The sequence below is a fragment of the Larus michahellis genome, chromosome 5 (assembly GCF_964199755.1).
Source record: "Larus michahellis chromosome 5, bLarMic1.1, whole genome shotgun sequence".
Classification (NCBI taxonomy): Eukaryota; Metazoa; Chordata; class Aves; order Charadriiformes; family Laridae; genus Larus; species Larus michahellis.
This window is the reverse complement of record NC_133900.1, coordinates 51852014-51872964: the sequence shown is the minus strand read 5'-3', so window position 1 is coordinate 51872964 and position 20951 is coordinate 51852014. Positions and strand designations below refer to the sequence as shown.

At 50.4% G+C, this 20951-nt stretch overlaps 1 protein-coding gene across 1 annotated transcript; it reads left to right on the top strand.

The window, feature by feature from the left end:
• Nucleotides 1–1686: 1686 nt before the first annotated feature.
• On the top strand, nucleotides 1687–10963 carry THNSL2 (threonine synthase like 2). Its single transcript, XM_074587262.1, has 9 exons — nucleotides 1687–1847; nucleotides 2471–2699; nucleotides 3395–3589; nucleotides 3857–4009; nucleotides 4714–4944; nucleotides 5781–5929; nucleotides 8540–8665; nucleotides 9626–9765; nucleotides 9888–10963. Exons 2-9 carry the CDS (start codon nucleotides 2477–2479, stop codon nucleotides 10153–10155), a joined length of 1485 nt encoding a protein of 494 aa, XP_074443363.1. The 5' UTR covers nucleotides 1687–1847; nucleotides 2471–2476; the 3' UTR covers nucleotides 10156–10963.
• Nucleotides 10964–20951: the final 9988 nt, after the last annotated feature.

Genomic DNA, 20951 nt, shown 5'->3' with positions numbered 1-20951 from the left:
TCCAAAAATACACAGGGCATTAAAAACATATGGGACTGAGAACATCATCTCTATACACCGCTTTGCCAAAGTAGGATTCACCCTCCACGTTGGGGCCAGCTGAGGCGAGCGGTCGACGTCCCCAAAACGGAGCCTTGGCTCCGTTTCGGGGACGTCGGCCGCTCGCCTCAGTTGCCCAGGTGACCCTGGAGGCTTTCGGTGGCTCCAGGGATGGCCCTGGGGAGGTTTCACCACCAATTTAAACCGAAGCCATCCCCAAAGAGCACGGTCCTGCCCCGCTGCCTGTCTTTTTTCCAGCACCTAGTGAAAGGACCTGGGTGCACATTTGGGATGGGGATGGACACCTCCTCCCCCCCACCATCACAGTGTCAACACATCGATGTGCCACGACGTACAGGGGAGGACCCTGGTGCCATGGCAGGTTTGGGTGGCTCAGGCTTCATCTTTGCAACGCGATGAGAAGTGTTGGGCGCAGAGATCTCCCTACGGTGGGAAGATGCGGGCTGGTTGGGTGATAAAATTTTAATAATTATAAGTAAGTAGCTCCCTATCTATCTGATTTCCTAGACGTAGGGAGAAAATGGAGACTGTTAATGTTGCTCTGGCCCATTGCGTAAGCTCAGGTATATTATTAAAAAGCTGCTATTTGCTTCCTGCTCTGCTACAGCTGCCCTCTTTGACCTTGAGCAATGCCGTCACGGGAAACTTTGCCCAGAGTCTGAACTTTAGCTTCTACCTCCCTTTGAGGAACTTGCAGAAACAGTCCTTTTTGGGTGCTGGGTGTAGAAAAGCCTATTTCCACATCGGTGCTCAGGGCAAGGGCTGGACCACTCTCTGCTGGAGACTTTTCTCATGGCTCATCAGAGAGTTAGAGAGGCAACGTGTGTTGGGTCGGACTCCGATGCTTTGGCGAGGTGATGTGTCCCTTACCGCAGACGTGGGCTTCTGACTCACCTCTGGCTGTTATCAGCCATCCTTTGTACCTCTGCACCTTGCCTTGCTGGGCTGAAGTCCCCACGCACGCTCCAGCAGCACACTGGTCCAGCTGCATCACGGGTCCACGCAGCCATCAGTCCTGTGCTGACCTTGCCCTTCAAAAAATTTGTTAAACTAAAAAGTAAGAAAAGAGATGCACAGCCCTTCCCCGCAAAGGAGAACTGAGTATTTTTTGCACAGCCCTGCACATGTCCCCTCTCCCTCCTGTGCCTCAGTTTCCCCACTGGTGGGACGGGGCTGTTACGGCGACCCAGCCTTCCAGGCTGAACACTTGGCTTTGCACAGCTGAATTACAGACTGATTTTGGTTGGAAGGGACCTCTGGAGGCTTCTGACCCAAATCCTGCTTTAAGCAGGTTCAATCTCAAGTTTAAATCCAATGTCACAGTTAAATCAGGTGGCTCAGTGATTCCTCAGTTGAATTTAGAGTTTCTCCGGGGTTATACTGGAGACAACAAGCTCTCCATGCTCCATGCTTGATCACCCTCACGGTTAAAATCTATCTCCTAATATTTAACCAGATTTCTGCCCAGCTGCAGCTCGTGCCTACTGCCCCTTGCCCCGATGCCCGGTGCCACCAAGAGCAGTTCGGCTCCATTTTTCCCACATATTCCCATTCCCAGGCTGGGTGCAGGGCAGCCACGTCCGCCGGCTGCGCGGCGGCGAGGGGAACCTTGGCGAGTTGCAACGGGGAGAAGTTTTCCGTGAGCACAAGTGCAAAGGGTGGCTGGGTTGCAAGCGGTGGTGACGACGAGTTGCTTCGGCCGCTTTCCTGCCTCTGCGTGGGGTCAAGCGGCCTGCAGCCGTGCCGTGCCGTGCCGAGGGGCTGCACCGCTGGCCAGAGTGCTCCAGGTGGGAATGGCTGCGGGGGTTCACGGGATCGGGGCGAGAGGGTGACGCTCCCGGCAGCGCCCTGCCCGCGGCTGCTGGGTGGGATTTGCATGAATCCAGCGGGTTTAGCTCAGCCCGTCCTACGCCGAGTTAAATCCCGTCCTTAGTTTAACCCCTTTGAACAAAAGCAGCCTGCTCTGAAAACATAGTGATTTCCTTCCTTTTTTTTTTTTTTTTTTTTTTTTTTAATTTTAGAACTCCAGCTTTTGCAGACAGCCTGCAGGGGACATGACGTGCCCGCACAGTGACTTCTGCGCTGTCAGGGCTTTTGCTCAGGCTGGGAAGTGTCTCTGGGGCAGGGTGGCAAAGGCACAGGGAAAGCGGGATGAGGAGGCTCCAGCCACCTCCGTGCAAATCTCAGGCAGCGTTTCCACCGCCTGCAAAACCCCGTGTGCCTTCCCTTGTCTCTGTCTGCTCTAGTTCACCATGGTGTGACACATTTTTAGGGGAAGAGGCATTTTCTTCCCTGAGGGGCGCTCTTTGTCCACACGGGAATTTTTGGGGGGAGTCAGCTTGGGACGCAGGACTGTTCCCGGTGTGGGGGATGCTCTGGGACCCTGGCAATGACTGCGGTGCCTCCCCAGGACCCAATGGAGTACATCAGTACACGGGGCAGCACAGGGGCCGTCGACTTCGAGGGAGCCCTCTTCTCCGGCTACGCACCCGACGGGGGCCTCTTCATGCCCCGGCGCATCCCCTCGCTGGACGGGGACACCCTGAGGAGGTGGAGCTGCCTCTCCTACCGGGACCTGGTGAAGGAGCTGTGCTCCCTCTTCATCACGGCCGAGCTGGTCCCGCGGAGCACACTCAATGGTGAGCCTCAGCCACACAGGGAGCTGCTCGCAGGGATGTGCATGGGGATTTTGGGGTGTTCAGATGCATCTGCCAGCCTTCACCCTATCCCCTTCTCAGGCCCCAGAGGACAGAACCTGTTGCACCATTGCCCGCTCCTTTCTGTACCCTCTTCTACTCTGTCACTTTGCTGGGGCTTGTTACCTTCTGGAAAAGGTGTCCCCTGCGTGCAAATAGGGATTCTGGTGACGGCAATAGCACTGGCGGATGCTGTGGTCCTGCTCACTGCCCCAGACCTGCCCTCCCACCAGGGCTTTCTGCTGTTCCACACTCTCATTGAGATCCAAATTTTAATGTTTTTAACATTTAACAGCTATTGCCTCCACCAGAGGGCAGCTACAACCTCTATCTCAACAGTGTGTTATGATAAAATTTGAGTTTCCTCTATTTTGTATTTTAAGACACTTTGCTCTGATAGTGTCAGGTGTCCCCTGGGGTCTCTCACCATAGAGTTATAGAAGACAATAAAGCAAGCTGGTTTACTCCTAATAACTAAGAATAACTTGTTAAATATCTGTCGCCTCTCCAGCAACTGTGAGTCTTTGGTTGTGCAGAAAGCTTTCCAGGACCGTGAAGAGCACAAATGCAGGGGGGCATGGGTCAGAAAAATACTCCTTTACCCAGTCTAACAACTCCTTTAACCATTTTCCCTCTAGATCTGATCGACAGGGCCTTCAGCAGGTTCAGACACAAGGACGTCGTCCATCTGTCCAAGCTCAAAGACGGGCTGAATGTTTTGGAGCTGTGGCACGGGGTTACCTATGCTTTTAAGGATCTGTCCTTGTCCTGCACAGGGCAGTTTTTACAATACTTCTTGGAGAGAAAGCAGAAGCATGTCACTATTCTGGTGGGTGAGTATGCCTCTTTGTGGGAGGTAGAACTTCTGGGCAGGTTTTTACCTTGAGAGCCATCATCCCACGGCCCTCCCCATAGATGTCCTGGGGTGGTATTGCCTCGTGGGTGGCTGGTGAGTGATCTCTGGGCAATGCCAGTGTGGCTGCTCTAGCCAAAAACATCTCATGGAACATTTCTGCATCTTTTTCTTAAAGTGCAGTGGTGCAGGTTTGACTGACACATCAATTTTTTCCTTTTCTTGGTTCTCCCTCACTTTGAAACAGGGACTTCAGGGGACACGGGGAGCTCAGCCATTGAGAGTGTGAGGGGGCAGAAGAACATGGACATCTTTGTTCTCCTGCCCAAGGGGTTCTGCACCCAGATACAGGAACTTCAGATGACCACCGTCATTGAAGACAACGTCCACGTCTTTGCTGGTTGGCATTACTGTTGGACTGTCCACTCTATGGCCCTTCTGTGTCAAAACCATAACCCTAAAAATCTCAGGGTTCTGCTGCTTTAGCAGCTGTAGCCATCTGGGTTATTGCTACCATGGCCACCATGCCCAGATGTCTGGCTAACAGAAGCCTACAGCAGATGTCCCCTCTTTGGTGAAACATGGTTCAAGGCCTCCTTTTCACCTGCCCACAGATCAGAGCTGCCTCCATGCAGGTGGTTGGTGTTTAGCTGCACTGAATTCAGCACCATTTCTTGGCACTGAAAGCATCCAGAGTGACCCCTTCCCTCTGTCCATCCACCTTCAAGGGTGGTCCATTCCCTCCCTCTGTGCCATCCCCACGGTGGGGATCACCACGGGGTTCTTGAGCTGTCCCATGGACTCCTCTGCTCAGCCAGGTCTCACCTTGGCATCTCACAGGGGATGCAGGCATTTGTCTTCCTGGCAAATATATCCTTGGTGCAAGCAAGAGCGCAGGGTGCGATGTCTGCAGAAACCACCCGGCATCCACATGGTGCTACTCACCCCTGGCTTGTACAGCCCCTGAGGCAGACGGGCAGCTCAGGACACCCCTGGCCACAGCAAACCCCAGGGCTTGAGACTGACCCTATTTCTGAGCAGAAATACCTTGTGCCCGATGCGCTGATGTTGGCAGATCTAATCTTCCCTTTCTCCTTTTGACAGCTCATGGGAACAGTGATGAAATCGATGAGCCGATCAAGGAACTGTTCGCTGATGTCAATTTTGCCAGAAAACACAATCTGATGAGCTTGAATTCGGTCAATTGGTCTAGGATTATGGTGCAGATTGCTCACCACTTCTACGCTTACTTTCAGTGTGTCCCGTCCCTGGATGCCACCCCGCTGCCAGTGGTGGAAATTGTTGTGCCAACAGGAGGAGGAGGAAATATCACAGGTGAAGGGAAAAAAGATAGGTTAGATATGAAAGAGAGAGAGTGTTGTGACCTATGGACTAAAAGCACTTTGCAGATGCCGGGTATTGCTATTTATTAAAACACCCACTCTCTGGCAGGATTTCTTCAGAACCACTTATATTTTATTACTCATGTGTGGTTATTACTCATTTAGGTGTCACTGATGCAAGGTGCAGAAAATCCCAAACCACCCCTTGATGATGACTGTAGCTATCTTGAGGATGGGCACATTAGAAGAGGACAGAATGTGTTTGATCCAGAAAAGAGGGAAAATACCATGGCTCTGATTTCCTAAGTGAGACAATAACAGAGGTGTGGAGTCCTGCCTGGTCCTATTCTGGTTTGCATGGTAGGGTGCAGTCAAGAGAACCAGTCTTAATTGCGTAATCTGGCCTTCTAAATGTGAGTTCTTGATTGCCTCCATCCCAAAATAGGCATACAACCATTTTATGAAAGCAATAAAGGACTCAACACACTCAACTGCATTCACTGTATTTTCAGGCTGCCCATCTGAGGCAGCATTAACAAGCTGCAAGAGCCCAAAAGCTTCATCTCTCTTGCTTAAACAGCAGCTATCTGACCTCTCATCCCCTGCCCATCCATCTTTAAATGTGGAGATGTCCAAGGGTCAGTGTGGATGGCAAGTGCAGCATTGCATGCCTGGATTTTATAATCTGGTGCTCTACCAAAACATTCAAGACATGTATCTTAGAATCCATTAGGTAACGTCATTTGTGTCTGCTTCTGACGACTTCTTTGCTAAATATCCTTTGAATGTTTCTTCATCAACATGCATGTATTTTTTCACTTTTTTTAGCTGGCTGTATTGCCCAGAAAATGGGTCTCCCGATTCGACTTGTTGCCGTGGTTAACAGCAATGACATCATTCATAGGACTGTTCAACATGGAGATTTCTCACTGTCAGAGAGCATGAAGGCTACATTAGCATCAGCAATGGATATTCAGGTACATAATGAATTGGCTAAAATGGGAAAATACCAAATATTATATACTTTTTTTTTTTTTTTCCCTTGTACTCTGTTCTACCTGGTTTAAGAGAGCATAATTCTGCCACTGGCAATGCCTCTCAGCAATACATTAAGAGCTGTGACTCATATTGAGCATTTATGCTGCAGACTGTTGAGCTGAGATAGACCAAACACCTTCTTCCTCACTTTTTAGGGCTTGATTTTGTAGTCTTCATTGTTAAATGCTGGGTTTCTGGGGTTTCATTATGTGCAAGGTTATCAAAAGAGGGACATTTTCTCAAAATGTGACTCTTAGAAAATGATAAATCTCATCATGTGTCAAGGGCTTTGTTGATACTTCTGAAAGGCTCACCAAGAGCAAGAGAAGAGACCAGGAAGAAGGTAGGGAAGCCCAGAAGAAATGCCTCATCTAATGGCCATCTGCAGCTTGCTCAGAGCAAAACAAGTCTCAGCAGGCAGGTAAAGGCCTCAGAAATGAAAAGTCATGGATGTTCAGAAACCAAGCACCTGGAAACAAATACCTCCCATTTCATACCTACCCTGTGATCCACAGGGATTGGATCTGCTTCCAAACAAGAGACCAAAGTGTGAAACACTTGGTGTTGTATCATTGTGGCCTTAAGCTACATGGATTTTCCAAAAGCTGTTCAAACACATTGGGAAGACATTATGCCCTTATCAACAGGTTGCTGTGGTCTGCAGCTTGACTTTCCTCCCAAGGCATGAATTTGTGGGGCTCCTCAGAGCTCAAAGGGTAGCTGGGCTCCTCTCTTGGCCCATGTCTGTTCAGTAGCACTGATCTGCTGAGGCACCTAAGCATGTGCCAGACTTTGGGATCATGAGAGAAGGCAGCCAGGCGAGGTCATGTCCAGAGATTCCCAAGGACCTGGATGGGTGCATCCCTCTGCACATCCCTCTCCACGGCTGCATGGGACATCATCGTTCAGCTCATATCTGAAGCATCCATGCAAATATTTCCATAGCTTAACAGATCATTCATGCTGGAGGGGAATTCAGGAGGTCTCTAGTTAGGACCTGCTCAAAGCAGGGTCAGTCCTGAGGTCAGACTGGGTTGCTCAGGGCTTTGTCCAGTCAGGTGTTGGAAAGAGAGTGCACAACCTCTCTAGATTGCCTCTTCTGCAGACTATGCTAAAGCAGAGAAAACTTTCCAGTTAGACACTAACTGAAGAGTTGAAGGTGAAGCAGAAAGTCTAGGTTAGGAAGTACCATGCAGCTCATGCTCATATGCCAAAACTTTCCTTGGGAACAGTCACCAGCATGACCTGTCCTCCAAACTGGACCCAAATGTTCTCCTGGGCAACATTAGTGGCATGGGACAAAACCACAACAGAGAGCTGGCTAATAATTTAAACGGCAAGGCCAGTGCTTGCACCAGTGTCATGGCCTAGTTTGACTTACTGGTGTCAATGTAGTGATCTGTAGTGGAAATCGTAAGGCTGGTACAAATGGAGGGTGAAGGGGAAGCTCTGGACATGGGAGCAGCAGAAGGAAGGACAGGAGAAGGGGTGTCAGGGGGATGGTCCTGGAGGCACCTCCAGTAGCTTGTCATCGAAGTCCAGGCAAGCTGACATGAAGCTTCTCAGGACAGCTGGGTTGGGAAGCAGAGGACAGCCTAAAACAACGGACAGCCTAAAGCAAAGGGCAGGCTACACCCAGACTAGACTGAAGATTACAGGCTGGAGGCTCTGGGAGATGATGGTGGGAAGATGAAGAACAGGACTGGGGCCATAAGCCACCCAGATAAAGACACGAAAGGCTGAGTAAGTCCTGATGACTCGTCAAGGTAGGACAGAATGAAGAGACAAAAGGTCACAGGCACTGTCAGCTGCTAAAAGGTATATAGAGCTCAACCAAAACCAGCACTTGAACCAAGAGATGTGAAGAGGACTTGGTAGTTGGTGCCCCTTGTCCTCTCTGTCCCTACAAGGTATCTTGGCCAAACCACCTGGATGAATGTTTCTTGGTGATTGTGAGCATGCAGGAATGAGACAGTGAGCAGTGAAATTGGTTTGGGACCCTCCTGTATGGTCTTGCACTGAGTTTTGCTGCAGTGTTGCAACAGCGATTGCCACATAGCCATACAGGCCAGTCAGGCCCTATATGTGCCTTATATGTTCATAAAGATTATCGGTCAGCCCTGCAGGGAGCTGGGTGTCTCATTAACTCACGCGGGAAGTGGGTGACTCACAGCAGCATCTGCAACACTGAGTAAACAGCTGGATATTTCTGGTTCTCAAACACATAGCATGTTATTAGCCTGGGTTCCTCAAGGTGATTGTACAGTTGTGGTCACACCATCGATTTATCAGTCATCCCTTCATTAGTTTTTTTTTAATCTGATGGTCACTGCCAGACTGCTCTGACAGGTCAGAGGTCTGAAGGACATCGTGTTCCCAAAGACTTGTCTTGGCATGTAGGTATGCAGGGGGAAGACACAAAGCCCACCCTGGCTTCCACCAAGTAGTACCTCAACCCTAATTAGACATCGGAGAATCCACACAGGTCCTCTCCCCCGAAAGACAAATGCTCGAATTTCCACTGCTCACCTTTTGTCTTGTTATCCCAGGAGCCTTACAACATGGAGAGGATCCTCTGGCTGCTCTCAGGCTCCGACAGCAGCCTGATGAAAGCGCTGATGGAGCGATTCAGTGTGTCGAAAAGCCTTAAGCTGCCAGAGGATTTGCACAGAAAGGTCAGTTCCTCACACACGCGGCACCATGTCTCTGTGTGTGTGTATGTGTAAGGAGATTTGCCACTACCCCTTGTTTTCAACTAATTTTCAGAATAAAAAAAAATCATAGTGGGAAGTTTACAACCAAAAACTTAGGCGTGAGGCCAGAGGAGTTTTATATCAGTGTGTGTGCATGAAGATGTTAAAAACTCCTTTTTAATTTTTTTTTTTTTAAGAAATCTCTTTCTTCTTTGTAAAACTAATTAAAAACTACCTACAGTTATTTAAGTAGAATATGCCGCCACCCCTTCCTTGGCCACTCCAGTGCCGGCATTGGCCTTGCACCCAGGCATCGTGCAGCGAGTGCCGGCACAAGCCGAGCGTGGCTCTTGGGAGTGCGTCTGCTGGGTTTGGGGCTGCAACTCGGCCTCGGTGTTGTGGCAAATGGGAGCATGAGCACAAAGCAGAGAGAAATCCAGAAGAAAACCAAACATTTGAGTTGCGAGGCTCTTTGGGCCAGATGGAAAGTCCTGCCTCTTCCCATCCAACACAAGCTGTCCCCCACGGAGCATCCTTTGTGTGGCACTTGCTCCTGCTTGCACAGTAGCAAAATAAATACTGAAAAATTGCATTATTAAAGGAAGGAAGAGTTATTACACTGAGGTGGGTTTTACAAGCCCTCCGAAACTCCCTTGGAGCATGCAAATAGCAGTGCAGAGCTGAGTCCCAGCTCTTCTCCACCCACGCTTCCAGCACCTGGAGATGGAAACCCCTTGCTCACACCCACCCTGGGCCCACGGCCTTTCCAACAGTGTCCCCCAGCCACAGCAGCCACCCTTCTTCCTCCAGTCCCTGGGGAACTCCATCCTCCAGTCTCCCTGTTTCCAACTGCTTTGCTGAGTGCCCGTAGCCCAAGGCCTCTGGGAACGCGTGGGGTGGAGACACCCTGGGCAAACCTTCCCATTTCCCCCGGGGCTGCAGCTCTCCGAGACCCTGCGCTCCTGCTCGGCCTCTGACGAGGATATTGTGCGAGCCATGCAGCGCTGCTGGGAGGAAAACCGCTACCTGCTGTGCCCCCACTCCGCCGTGGCTGCTCACTACCACTACTCGCAGCCAGACAGGTAAGGACAGCTGTGCTCAGGAGGGTTGGGGACCACAGCATCACTTCCCCCGTGCTCCTGCAGCATCTCCAGCTCAGGGCTTGCTTACGTCAAAAGTTTTCTTGCTTTTCTTTCCATTTCAGCACGCCCCGGTGTTGCTTAGCTCCAGCCTCCGCAGCCAAATTTCAGGATGCCCTCCTCCGAGCTGGCCTGGTTCCCCAGCTCCCCCCTGAAATCACTGCCTTAACAGCGATGGAGACCAGGTCCACTCCCCTGGAGAGGGGGCAGGACTGGGCACAGGCACTCCGGGAGAGGATTGAAGCCGCGGCACAGCGGTGGGAGGCACCAGGGGGTCGGTCAGCCCCCCCAGGACAGCAGGGGATCACCAGGCAAGGAGTCACGCAGACCTAAGCTACTGGGGCATGGCTGGGTGATGCCTCCCAGGGCTCATTTTCCATTCCCAAGAGAGCCCCCGTGTTATGCTGGGAGAGGAGCCTACGGTCCCTGTGCAATTAATTATTAGCAGGAACAGACTTCGCCGTTGAATGATATAGGCTATTTCACAACATTTTCAGTAAAGAGTTCTGTGATTGTATCCCCTTTTTCCTAGAAATCCATAAAAACTTATTGGAACTCTGAATAAACCTGCCTGTTCCATCGTTACATGCTACTACAGAAACCTCCCTTAGGACTGCCCGCAGTTGCCAGCTTCCTGAGCATTATCCAGTGATTCTGGCCCCATGCTGGGACGTTCAGCCCAGCGGTCCCAGTAGCACCCAAGACACCGAATGGGAAATGCATGCAGGGCTGGGGTGGATCTGCTTTACCCATCCCCATAATTTTAGCAGTGACAGAGATAATTCCCAGGCGTTCGGACTTGCTCAGTGATAGCGTTAAATAGCAGATATTTTCCCATTTATTTTAAAGAGCTACTTTCCAGTGCCATATCTTGCAGCTTTTTGGTCCCAGTACTGCTGCAAACTCTTCTCAGGCAACTTCCTGAAGCAAATAGGAAATGGGAAATTCCCCTTATCTTCAGCCTGAAACTTCAGGTCTTTCAATACTGCATTCCCATCATATACATATAAATATATAAATACCTTGTGTGGGAGCTGCCTCCACAAGTCATGCATCTGGCAGGAATCTCTTGTGCCTAAAAAAGGGGGGAAGAAAAAAAAGGAATAATTACACCAGGGGGGAAAAATCCCCCTTTGCCATCAAAAAAAATTCCCCCTTTGACATCAAAGGAAGTCCCGTAATGGGAGGATTAATTTGAAGGTTTAGTGGCATTTAGCAGGGTAAAAGTAAATTCTGTGAAGTGAATCAGCATGGGATGTTGCCGAATGTGCGGGATGAGTGGGAAGCTTTGCCTGGGCTGCAAGCCACCTTGCTGGCACCTGGGGAACGTTTTCCTTGGCTCCCCCCAGCACAGCCGGCCCCGTGCCACCTCCTGCCATCCCACCAAAACCCTGCAGGAGAGGAGGGACCCGCGCCTCCTCCGAGGCAGGGGCTGAGGCCACCCATCCCAGTTAATGGGGTGAGGGAGACAGCTTAGTTGAAAATGATGCAAAACCCCACAGTGCTTGGATGCTGGTTGTTTTTAATACTGATGGCTCTACTAGTTGCGTGGATCAAGCATTTGGGAGGAGAATGGTGGTGGGGTCCAGGGAAGGTCTGATGCTTCACCAGGCCATCATTCACTCTTCTGTAAGAGCCAAACCAACCAGGAAAATATGTCTTATTTAAGGAATAAAGCAGCCTCATCCTCAGGAATAACTTTGCCCCAAAGGGTTGCTTTGCACTGCGGAGGGGTGCAGCAAGTCACTGATGGTGTCGATGAGAAACCCCTCTGATCCCATTTGACGCCTGCGACGGGCTGGCCCTTTCGTTGATGCACACGTTATACTTGTTGGACTCCACTGCCTTTAATAGGTGCCTCCCCAAATCTTGCGGTTCTTGGCCAGGGACAGCTGTCCGGTTGTAATTTAGGTCTTACTCATAGCTTAAGACACGCCGCGAGCGGGAAGAGGCCTGAAATTGCATCCAGCTCCTCATCCAAGTGAGAGGTTGCAGATCTGGCTTGCTGGCCAGGACCAGAGCAGAAGGTGGAGGTGGGAGGGCAAGGGGTTGGACCCAGATGCCCGTCCGGGGAGCACTGGGAACGACAGGACAAGGGGTGCTGGGCTTGCAATCCACCAATGCCCTGGTGTGTTTTGCAAGCAGAAAGTGTGGTGAATACGTCCCCACACTCCCATCCTGGTGCCCCGAAGCAGTCGGATGGGTAAAGGGTCCAGCCTCACTGCGGGAAGGCAGCAGGTGATGCTCGTGCGGGGTGAAAAGGTGTTTAATTCTCAAACGTCCCTGAGGATACCCCTATGGGGCGAGGGGGTTGCTTCTTCCCTAGTCCAAACCAGATGTTTTTTGTGCAGGACACTATGAAACCTCTCTCTGGGATTTCCGGGGCAGAAGCGCAGCAGGAAAAGCCTGTTTCATGCCCGGAGCTGAGGCGGAGGGTGCACAGACACGCTTGGCTTGCAGGACGGCAACGGTCCCGCGGAGGGCAATGCACAGCCACCCGTGGCAGCCTGGGATGTGGGGATGAACCTGGCCTTGTGGGGATGCCATGTCCCACCACCTGCTTTGGGACCGTGGTATCCGCAGCTTTTGCTCCCACTTTGGCCCCAAAATGGGTGCTCAGCGCTCTCCTCGCTCCTCCTCAGGTCTCCATCTGAGGGGGAGGGTCAGCTTTGTTTGGTGGAAAAATGGAAAACACAGGCAAGAAAGTCGTGCAGGAAGGCGGTACGTCCTTGCCCGTCAACACTTAATGGGCAGCTGCAAGCTCTGGCAGCTTGACGTTTTCCTGGGGTTAATGATATATTACTTCTGCACCTTCCAGAGCTGTTCAAGCCAGACTTGTGAAACAATTCATCTCATACATCAACTGCTCACGCTTTTCCCCAGCAAAAATTCCAGTTTCAGGCTCTTCACCCTGAGCAGATCCAACCCACACATCGTAGGAGACAGCATTGCCCATGAGATAGTGGCCATCCTCTGCATGAACCCCATGTGTTGCCAGGGATGGTCCCCTGGAGGTTGGGATGCCCTTCACAGAGAGATGTGGCTGGGACAAACTCATAAGCCATAAGTACCTCAAGTAGGAAGTATCGTATTGGGATGGAGATGCAATGTATTGGGATGGAGAAATAGGGTCCCTCATAGTTCAGCTGGAGGTTTCTACCCAGTAGCCTACATGTACCAAAGCATCCTGCTCTCTTGCAGCCATTTGTTGGTGTGTCCAACATGGGATTGGGGTGCTTGTCCCAGCGTGGGTTGGGATCTGTATGGCTACACGCGGGGTCTACCTTTTAAGACGTCTGCCTCTGAGCTAGTGATCATTGCCTGGCGTTGCACCCTGTGGAGACACCAGCAGCAGAGCCATGCTGCGGTTCATTGCTCCAACCATTGGCAGTGCCATTAAGAGTGCTATTAATAAAGGGGGACATGGGATGACTGGCTGTCTGCAGTGCTGGCCAAGCAAAAATTAGGGAGAACATACAAATATACAAATCCTCAAGGGGCTGAGGATGAGGATGCTATTTCCCACAAGAAGAGCAGTCCAGCCTTCCCTTGCGCTTTGCCACTATGTCCATTCCCATCTTCCAGCTCATGGCTGCCCACCCCATCCCTCACGCCCAAGGAACTGATTTTGTGGCATTTCCTCCGCTGACCAGGGCATCACATCCTTCTGCTCCAGCACTACCTTTATGGGCTGGGAGGAGGAGTCTGCAGCGCGGTGAATTATGAGCCAATTCTTTAAAACAGTGTTCTGAAGGTTTGGGAGTTGAATTATTATTTATAATGCCCTGGGGGTGCCATGTAATTTATGGACAGGTATGAAGACAAGTAGGCGCTCAGACATGGGGATGAGCCCAGTGTAAATGCCAAGATAGAAAGACAGATAGATGGATAGATGAAGATATGCTGCTTGGCCAGGAGAGCTGGAGATTGAAAAGCCTGCCCTTATAGATCTCTGCTGTCCTAGGGTAATACTTACTATCCCAGTACTCCCACTCCATATAAAGTCATCTCAAATCTGGTGCAAGTGGTTTGTTTACTCTTTTTTTAAATTAATTTATCCCAAGTGCAAGGAAAAAAAAACAAAAAAAACAGGAGTTGCTTTGTTGTTGCAATTTGCTGCTAGGCATTCCTATGTGTGCTAATGATAAGTATTAATTAAATAGCTTGCTGTTGTCTTTTAAATGCAGTTCTTTCAGGCTGTAATTAAACACAGACACCCAGCCCTTTCTGTCTGCATAGTAAGAGGTAGGCAGGCCTCTGGAGCTCTGCACTTCTTTCCTTGTAGCAGCAGAGAAGTGGAAAATGAGGCAAAACCAGTTTCCATTGAAAACTCACCACCCTGTGCATGTCCTTCACGGGGAAAGCAACCAGCTCAAGGAAATTAAAGGAATGCGACTTCCAAGATCCAAGCCCTGCAATCAAAGTAAGTTTATATGCCCTTAAGATTTTGCAGCTTCATACATTTTAAAGGCAGAGAAGATCACTTTATTTGATCTCCAGCGCGAGGCAGGCTGTTGAAAATCACTCTGCCGCATTCATCAAGCCCAGCAGCTTGTTGGCTTATGAACATCTTGATCTGAAGATCTAGAGATAGGAGTCCGTCCCGCTCAGTTTCCCCAGGTTTTTTCACCCTTACTGTGAAAACCCAAGCACTGCTGTAAATCTCTGTCCCTGTGCTGCTCCCATGGTCAATATTAATCTTCCAACACAGGGTGCAAACCTGAGCTCCCACCATCCTACTGCGCTCTTCCTTCCCTGGCTTCAAATAGAAACTCAGCACTAAAGCCCTCTAGAAATGCAAACAAAAGAGTCAGATGCTCACGTGATGGAAGGCAACTCCCAAATAAAATTTTCCATATGCCGAATGGCTCCTACACCCAATGTTATTCCTGCCATCAAAGGCAACTGGGTTTCACTTATCTAAAATGCTGCTGTTAATCAATAAATACATGAAGTGACACTGGCCATCTGCTGTATCACTTATAAGGATGGTGGGGGAAGATGCAGCTCACTTGGAGGATGCCCTGGTCAGAGCTGGGCCATGAGAGACACGTTTCTACCCCCAAGACACTGTGGGGACCGTGGAAGGGAGAAGAGGAGGCATGGGGGGAGTGGACCCACCTCCTGCCAGTCACCCCAGATCCGCACGTCAGCTGGAGCCACTCCTTGACAGACAGTGACAGTGAAGAGCTTCGCCGCGGTGAAGACAGTGGGAAGTGTGTTCAACAGCTGCACGTACATATTTTTTTGAATGGAAAAATTTAAGGATGCATTTGTGTAATTTGTAACTCGAGATCTGTAGAGTAAGTATGATAAATACATAGAGAATGTAAGACAGCCGCAATGCCTGCCTGGGCAGGGGTCCCCTGTTTGGGGCAACGCAGCCCTTTGGGCACCCCAAATGATGCTCCTCCACCTTGATGGCTCCCCACCTTTTCCAGAAAACACTCATGGCCCTTTTGGGGTCCTATCAACCCAAGACTGGATTTTCGGAGGCCTTTTCTGTCCCCCCAGCCCTGCAGCTGGGTCCATCCTGTGGTTTCAATGCAACCAAATGGGAACACCTGGAGAGTGTGGGAGGGGGTCTGGGACCCTCTGCAGGCTCCTTCCCCAGCGAGGGGAGCACAGGGCTGGGAGCACCCTCGGGGCTTTTGGTGTTAGTGTCAGCAGAATTGGCTCAGAAGAGGATTTTTCTCCAGTTATTTGCATTTTAGAAATGAGAAAGAGAGAGAAATCAGAAGGGAAAAGAAAAAAAAAGAAGTAGAAAGAATATCTAGCTTGGATTCAGAAATTAAATTTCTGAAAAAGAATTTGGAGTTTTTGGAATGTAACAAAAAACTTTGTTCCAGTAAAAATGAGTTTATTTTGAGCAGACACTTTAAAACATATTCTGAGCTAAAAAAAGATATTTTGAAGCCAAAATGACTCACTTTTAGTCCAACTGGTTAAAATTGTGTTTCAGTTGCGGGAAAGGAAACAAATTTAGGAATTTAGAAATTTCAGAAATCTTTAAATTACCATATCACCAAAAAAAGGTGATATGGTGGGGGGGGAGGAAAAGTGTTGCCTTGCTGGAGCAAGAGGGCCTGAGAACGGAGGAGCTAGTGGATGCCCTGTGTGGCTCTGTCCTTGCCCTGGCACCCCTGAGATCACCCTGAGCGCTTTAAGACCACGAGATACTGAGAACAAAGAGTTTGTGTTCTCTTTTTTGCTCTCTAGTTCCCTGCTTTTTGGGGCTCCCAAAGCTGTTCGGTGTTTTTGGGGCAGGTTAGAAACTGCTTCTTAAAGAATGCAGCGAGAATCACATATAACTTGACTCCGGGTGAGTGACAATTTCAGAAAAATAGCAAAAATAATCATTCCTGTAAAAAAAAAAATAATCAAGAAGCGGTGAGCACAGGAGGACAGTGATATTTTATGCAAGTCTTCAGTATCCATCTCCTGACTCTTGCTTTGGGACTCCTTGAGCAGAGAGCGTCATGGATGTCTGCACAGCCCTTTGCACATGAATATGAAAGAGCAGTGGGATGCTGCGGTAAAAGATGGGGGAGGCAGAAGGGGCTGTGTATGAGCACAGCATTATTTTGGTACCTGACATGTAGAGTGGAGCAGGACTGGCTGTGCTAGATCCTGGACCAACACAGAAAAAGAAAGATGACATTTTTGCCATTAAAGTTTACAATCAGAGCTTTAAGCAAAAGAGTAGCTTTTGGGGATGGGGTCTTTGCTGCTGCTGACTATCTGCGTGATGCCGGGGAGCTTCAAGCCAGGGATGGGGACCAGGGAGGCCCTCTCGCAGCCCACCCAGCCCTTGGCACCAGACACGTGAATGACTCCTAGGGTCCTGAGATGGCTGGGGACAGGGCTGCTGCCACCTCCTCTCCCTGAGCTTGGTCCTCTGCAGCCCCACTCGGTCCCTACCTGCCCAGCAAAGCACCGGCGTCCAGCCCCTGGGAGCTCCTCGCCTCTGCTCCTCTGGGATGCTTGTGGGGATTAGCCGGGCTATGCTCCCTAAACCCATCACATGCGTTTCAATAGTTTTAATTGTTGCCTTTAAGATAATTACAGGCTGGAGAGAGGGAAGGGGAAGAGCCCTGTGGATTTGCACCGGACCTTGGGCACACCATTGTGTATGGTACAGGAGATTTGCCACTTAGCAGTGTTTTTCCTGCTTGGGAGAGCGGTTTGCACTCCTCAAGGAGGGAAGGGCTGCAGGTCCCTGCTCCCCATGGCTGGAATGGCTGGAGCAAGAGGTCCCCCCCCGGCATGTCCCAGCACCAGCCTCAGCGGGTGCTGGCTCTTGCCACTGCATTTAAGCCACAGCTTTTTTCTCCTTCCCAAGCCCGTTCAGAAGGGAACGCACACCTGAAGTCAACAGGATGCTGAAAAACAGACTCACAGCAGGGAGGGGAACACTCAGGGCCCTCCGTGCCCAGACATGAGGCATCATCTTCACCCAGCTCCAGCACTCTCCTTGGCTCTTAGTGAGGTGGCCCATACTTAGGTTTTTTTAGGATATTACGGTTTGTCCTGGTCCCTCGCTGGCTAGCCATCCTCCACAGCCAGAGAAAACATCTCCCCGATGTTAAAGGGAGTTATCTGAGTCCCTCCCATGGCCTGGAGTAATTCAATATTGAGTGAGAGGAGCGCGGCAACTGCTTTTCCCCTGTTAGCACCTTTCTTGCAATTATTTTGTTGGAGCTCCCCGCCGGGGAGCAGGACAGGCTGCCTCTCAGGGATAACAGGACTTCCCGGGTCCTGCCTTGCCACAGAGGAGCCAGGACAGCACTGAGGACCCCTCTCGGGGCACAGACCTTCCCCAGGGATAACTCTGCACACAGGGTTTCTCTTCTAAAAATGCAGCAGCCTCTTTCAGTCCCCTCGTGAAGTGCATCTCCAGCACCCAACATTAGAGCATCCAAGTTAATCCATATAGACTCGCACGCCCAAGAGCACCAGTGTGTTTTGCTAGCCAGGCGGCTGCTTTGCCATGGTTTAAGGCACTGCTGCTCAGGATTGGATCCTTGAGATCCCTCCGATGGATGGGACCAGCCTGGCGGTGGAGCAGCAGCGGTGCTGAGCCTGGAGAGCTTCCCTCTCATCCGTCTGACTTTGCGCTAAAGAGGATGAGGAGCTCTCCCTGCCTTGTCCTGGCACCTTCCCCAGCAGGAGATGGGAAACTCCCCACCTCTTAAATATTTCCTGTCCAAATGAGAGAAACAACCCAAACCCAGTTTTTCTGAGATATTCTGCAGCCCGGTGTGTCAGCGTGAAACCCAGCAAGGGGTTCTTGCCCTTGCATTTGTACTAGCCTCTTTATCACTGATGCGTGCTAAAATAAAGACAAGATTTCATCTAAATACAAGAAATTGCTCTAGTTCAGCCTGCTGATTGCAGGATGTCTCTTGGCTGGTGCAGGTTGGGGGATCAGGCTGGTCGCTCTCAGACATCAAAACCAGCAGTTAATGAAGGGGTAATGTGGGGCTCAGCACACTGAGGATGCAATTTCTTTTAGTATTTAATCCATAGAAATCCATTTAATAGCACTTCCCCTATATTGCTGCCCCTTTTCCACCCTAACTCCTAACCTGGAAATGATCCCAGCAGAAAAAAAGGGAAATAGCTCAAATATTAAAATGTGGTGGAGGTGGGATGGCTCCTGGGTGCAGATGAAGGGGATGGCCATGGGTCCCATCGCTGCTGCCAAGGCGAGTTTTGGGGACCCACTCTGCCCTCCTCGTGGGGTTCGGACCGACATCCGCAGGCAGTGGGTTAGATGTCAAACCCAAATCCAGAGCTGAGCATCCCAAGGGGCTCCTCGAGGATGGGATATTCCCCTCTATGAGCTGCCGGCGGCTTTGCACCGGCAGCCCTTTGCATCCCAGCCCTCTTCTCCCTCTCCCCTCCCCCTGCGACATGACGCACTGGCAGAGAAATAAAATAATCAGCTATTGCTTTATTACTTTCCACCCGTACTTCCCTCACGGGCATCTGTATTTCTGCAAATGTTTTTAATATTTGCTAATAAAAGCAGCTCCAGTAATGACATGCTCGCTCCCCAAGACAAAATTGCCGGGACTGGCGTTATCTAACAAACTCGTTTTGGCACAAGCGCCTCTGCATACGAGCCATTTCTGCCCATTCACGGGATTATCAGCCATCTCTGCAGCCAGCCCCAGCCCTCCTCTCTCATTCCTAGTTAATTGGTGTGAAATTGGAGCAAGTTCTCAGGTGATAATGTGTTTGCATTTACTGCTTCACTGAACCACCCTAGCCACTCAATCCCAGCTTCATTAAAGCCTCAATCTCAGCTTTTGCTCCTGGCTGTGAGCTTCAAACCCTATTTCCTGCGTGGCAGACATACAGCCTAACACATGTCAGGAAGACAGCTTGAGCGGAGCTGCTGGGAACAAGCAAGGCTACTGCCTGGGCGCCGCTCCGGGAAAATCACGTTCGCGGCGGGAGAGATGCTCGGAGTCCCCGTGATGGCTTCACGCTGCGTTGGTTGGCTCCCCATGCTTGAAAAAGGCATATTTTGTGCCCTTTAATTATCTTTGATTAATGAATTAATTTTTTTTTTTTCTGCAGCACTTTGAAGATAAAAAGCCTTCGTCTGAATTCTGTGATTAGTATTTAAAGACTCAAGTGAAATATTTGTAGGCAGAAAAACCTAACCGAGGAATGCCTGTGTTCAAACATTCAATAGGGCCTATTCACAGGGTCGGATTCCAGGGTTATTATTAGCAATAAGGTTATCTTTGGCATAATCTTTTTATGCACAACACGCTATTGGATTCCACCCTCCCGTTTCGCTCGGGCCCTGGGGCAGAAGGTATACAAATTAGAGCTGGTTCAAGCCTTGCAAGTGTTCTTCATGCAAGCAGAGCTGAAGTCTGGTGAGGTCTGCCGCGGTTATATTTAGGACCATCCGTAAGGTTTTTTGGTGCAAGATGCACGCCCTGGGATGTCCCACGCAGGGGGAGAAGTGTGTTGCCCCTGGGGTAGCACACGCTGATGTGGACCTGCCATGCATCGGGGACATCTGTGACACCCCATGGGGTGACCTTTCAAAGTGTGGGTGAAAAGGGATGGGTCAGGCTGGTCCTACACCCGCAGGTCACGGAGGCGGCTCTGAGCATCTCCCTGGCGCTTGAGATTTCACAGGTCCGGACGCCGGTCAGGGCACGGACAGGTCTGGACACAGCCAGGGAGAGCAAAACCCTGCCAGCCGCACTGCCGAGCGAACCTCTCTTTTGGGGGAGCTGAAAGCACCTCTCTGTGGGGGTGGATGTGCCCCGGGGGTCCCGCCTGCCCCCAGCCCCAGCCGGGGAGCAGAGACATGAGCGGGGCTGGCCAGGCTGCGGGCTTGCGGGAATGGGTTGATCTGGGCATGAAAGCAGAGAGCAGCTGCCTCCTGTCTCTTAATTTGGTGTATTTCTAGCTCTTGGTGAGCTGCTTAAAGCTAAAGGTAGGAGTTGGGGTTTTGTTGTTGTTGATGTTGGTTTTTTTTGGTGGTGTGGGTTTTTTTTTGTTTTTTTTTTTCTTTTTTTTTTTAATGGATGGTGGGTGTGATTTTTCAAACGCGCTCTCCTTTGGCACGTCTCTACCAGTGACGTCAGCGAGAGCCCTGGGATGCCTCTGCCAGAGCCCAGAAAAACCTTCCTTTGAAACCCACCCCATGTGTCTCCCCAAATACAACCACTAAGCATCGGCGGTGGAAGGAGATGAGGCCACATTCAGCAGTGGTCCTTCACCCTCAACAGCTCAGCCACTGCGCAGGGTCCCCAGGTCACCCCGAAACTGGCTGCAAAAATCCATCAGGGCTGCACACCCGTGGCCGGGGTCCCCAGCCGAAATACAAAGAGGCACATTAAAGGATGGCCGGTGTGGCTTTGAAACGGCGCGGCAATCCCCTGTAGCTTAGTTTTTAGAGAAAGTATTTTGTAGCTGGTTTTTCTCTTTGTGACTAAACGTGGTTATTAGGCCCCGAGTGCATCATTAAACCTGTTATTAAAAGTAAACATGTTAAGGAGAATATACTGGTGTGCAGCAAGCTCATCCAGGGTGCTGGACCCTCTGGAAAAGTCATTAACATTTGTATTTAAAGTGAACGTACTTAAGAACATATT

Coding starts and splice junctions, on each gene's coding strand:
- THNSL2 (XM_074587262.1), top strand. CDS start 2,477: ATGGAGTACATCAGTACACGGGGCAGCACAGGGGCCGTCGACTTCGAG. Junction 3,590..3,856: donor GCATGTCACTATTCTGGTGG/GTGAGTATGCCT, acceptor ACTTTGAAACAG/GGACTTCAGGGGACACGGGG. Junction 9,766..9,887: donor CACTACTCGCAGCCAGACAG/GTAAGGACAGCT, acceptor TTTCCATTTCAG/CACGCCCCGGTGTTGCTTAG.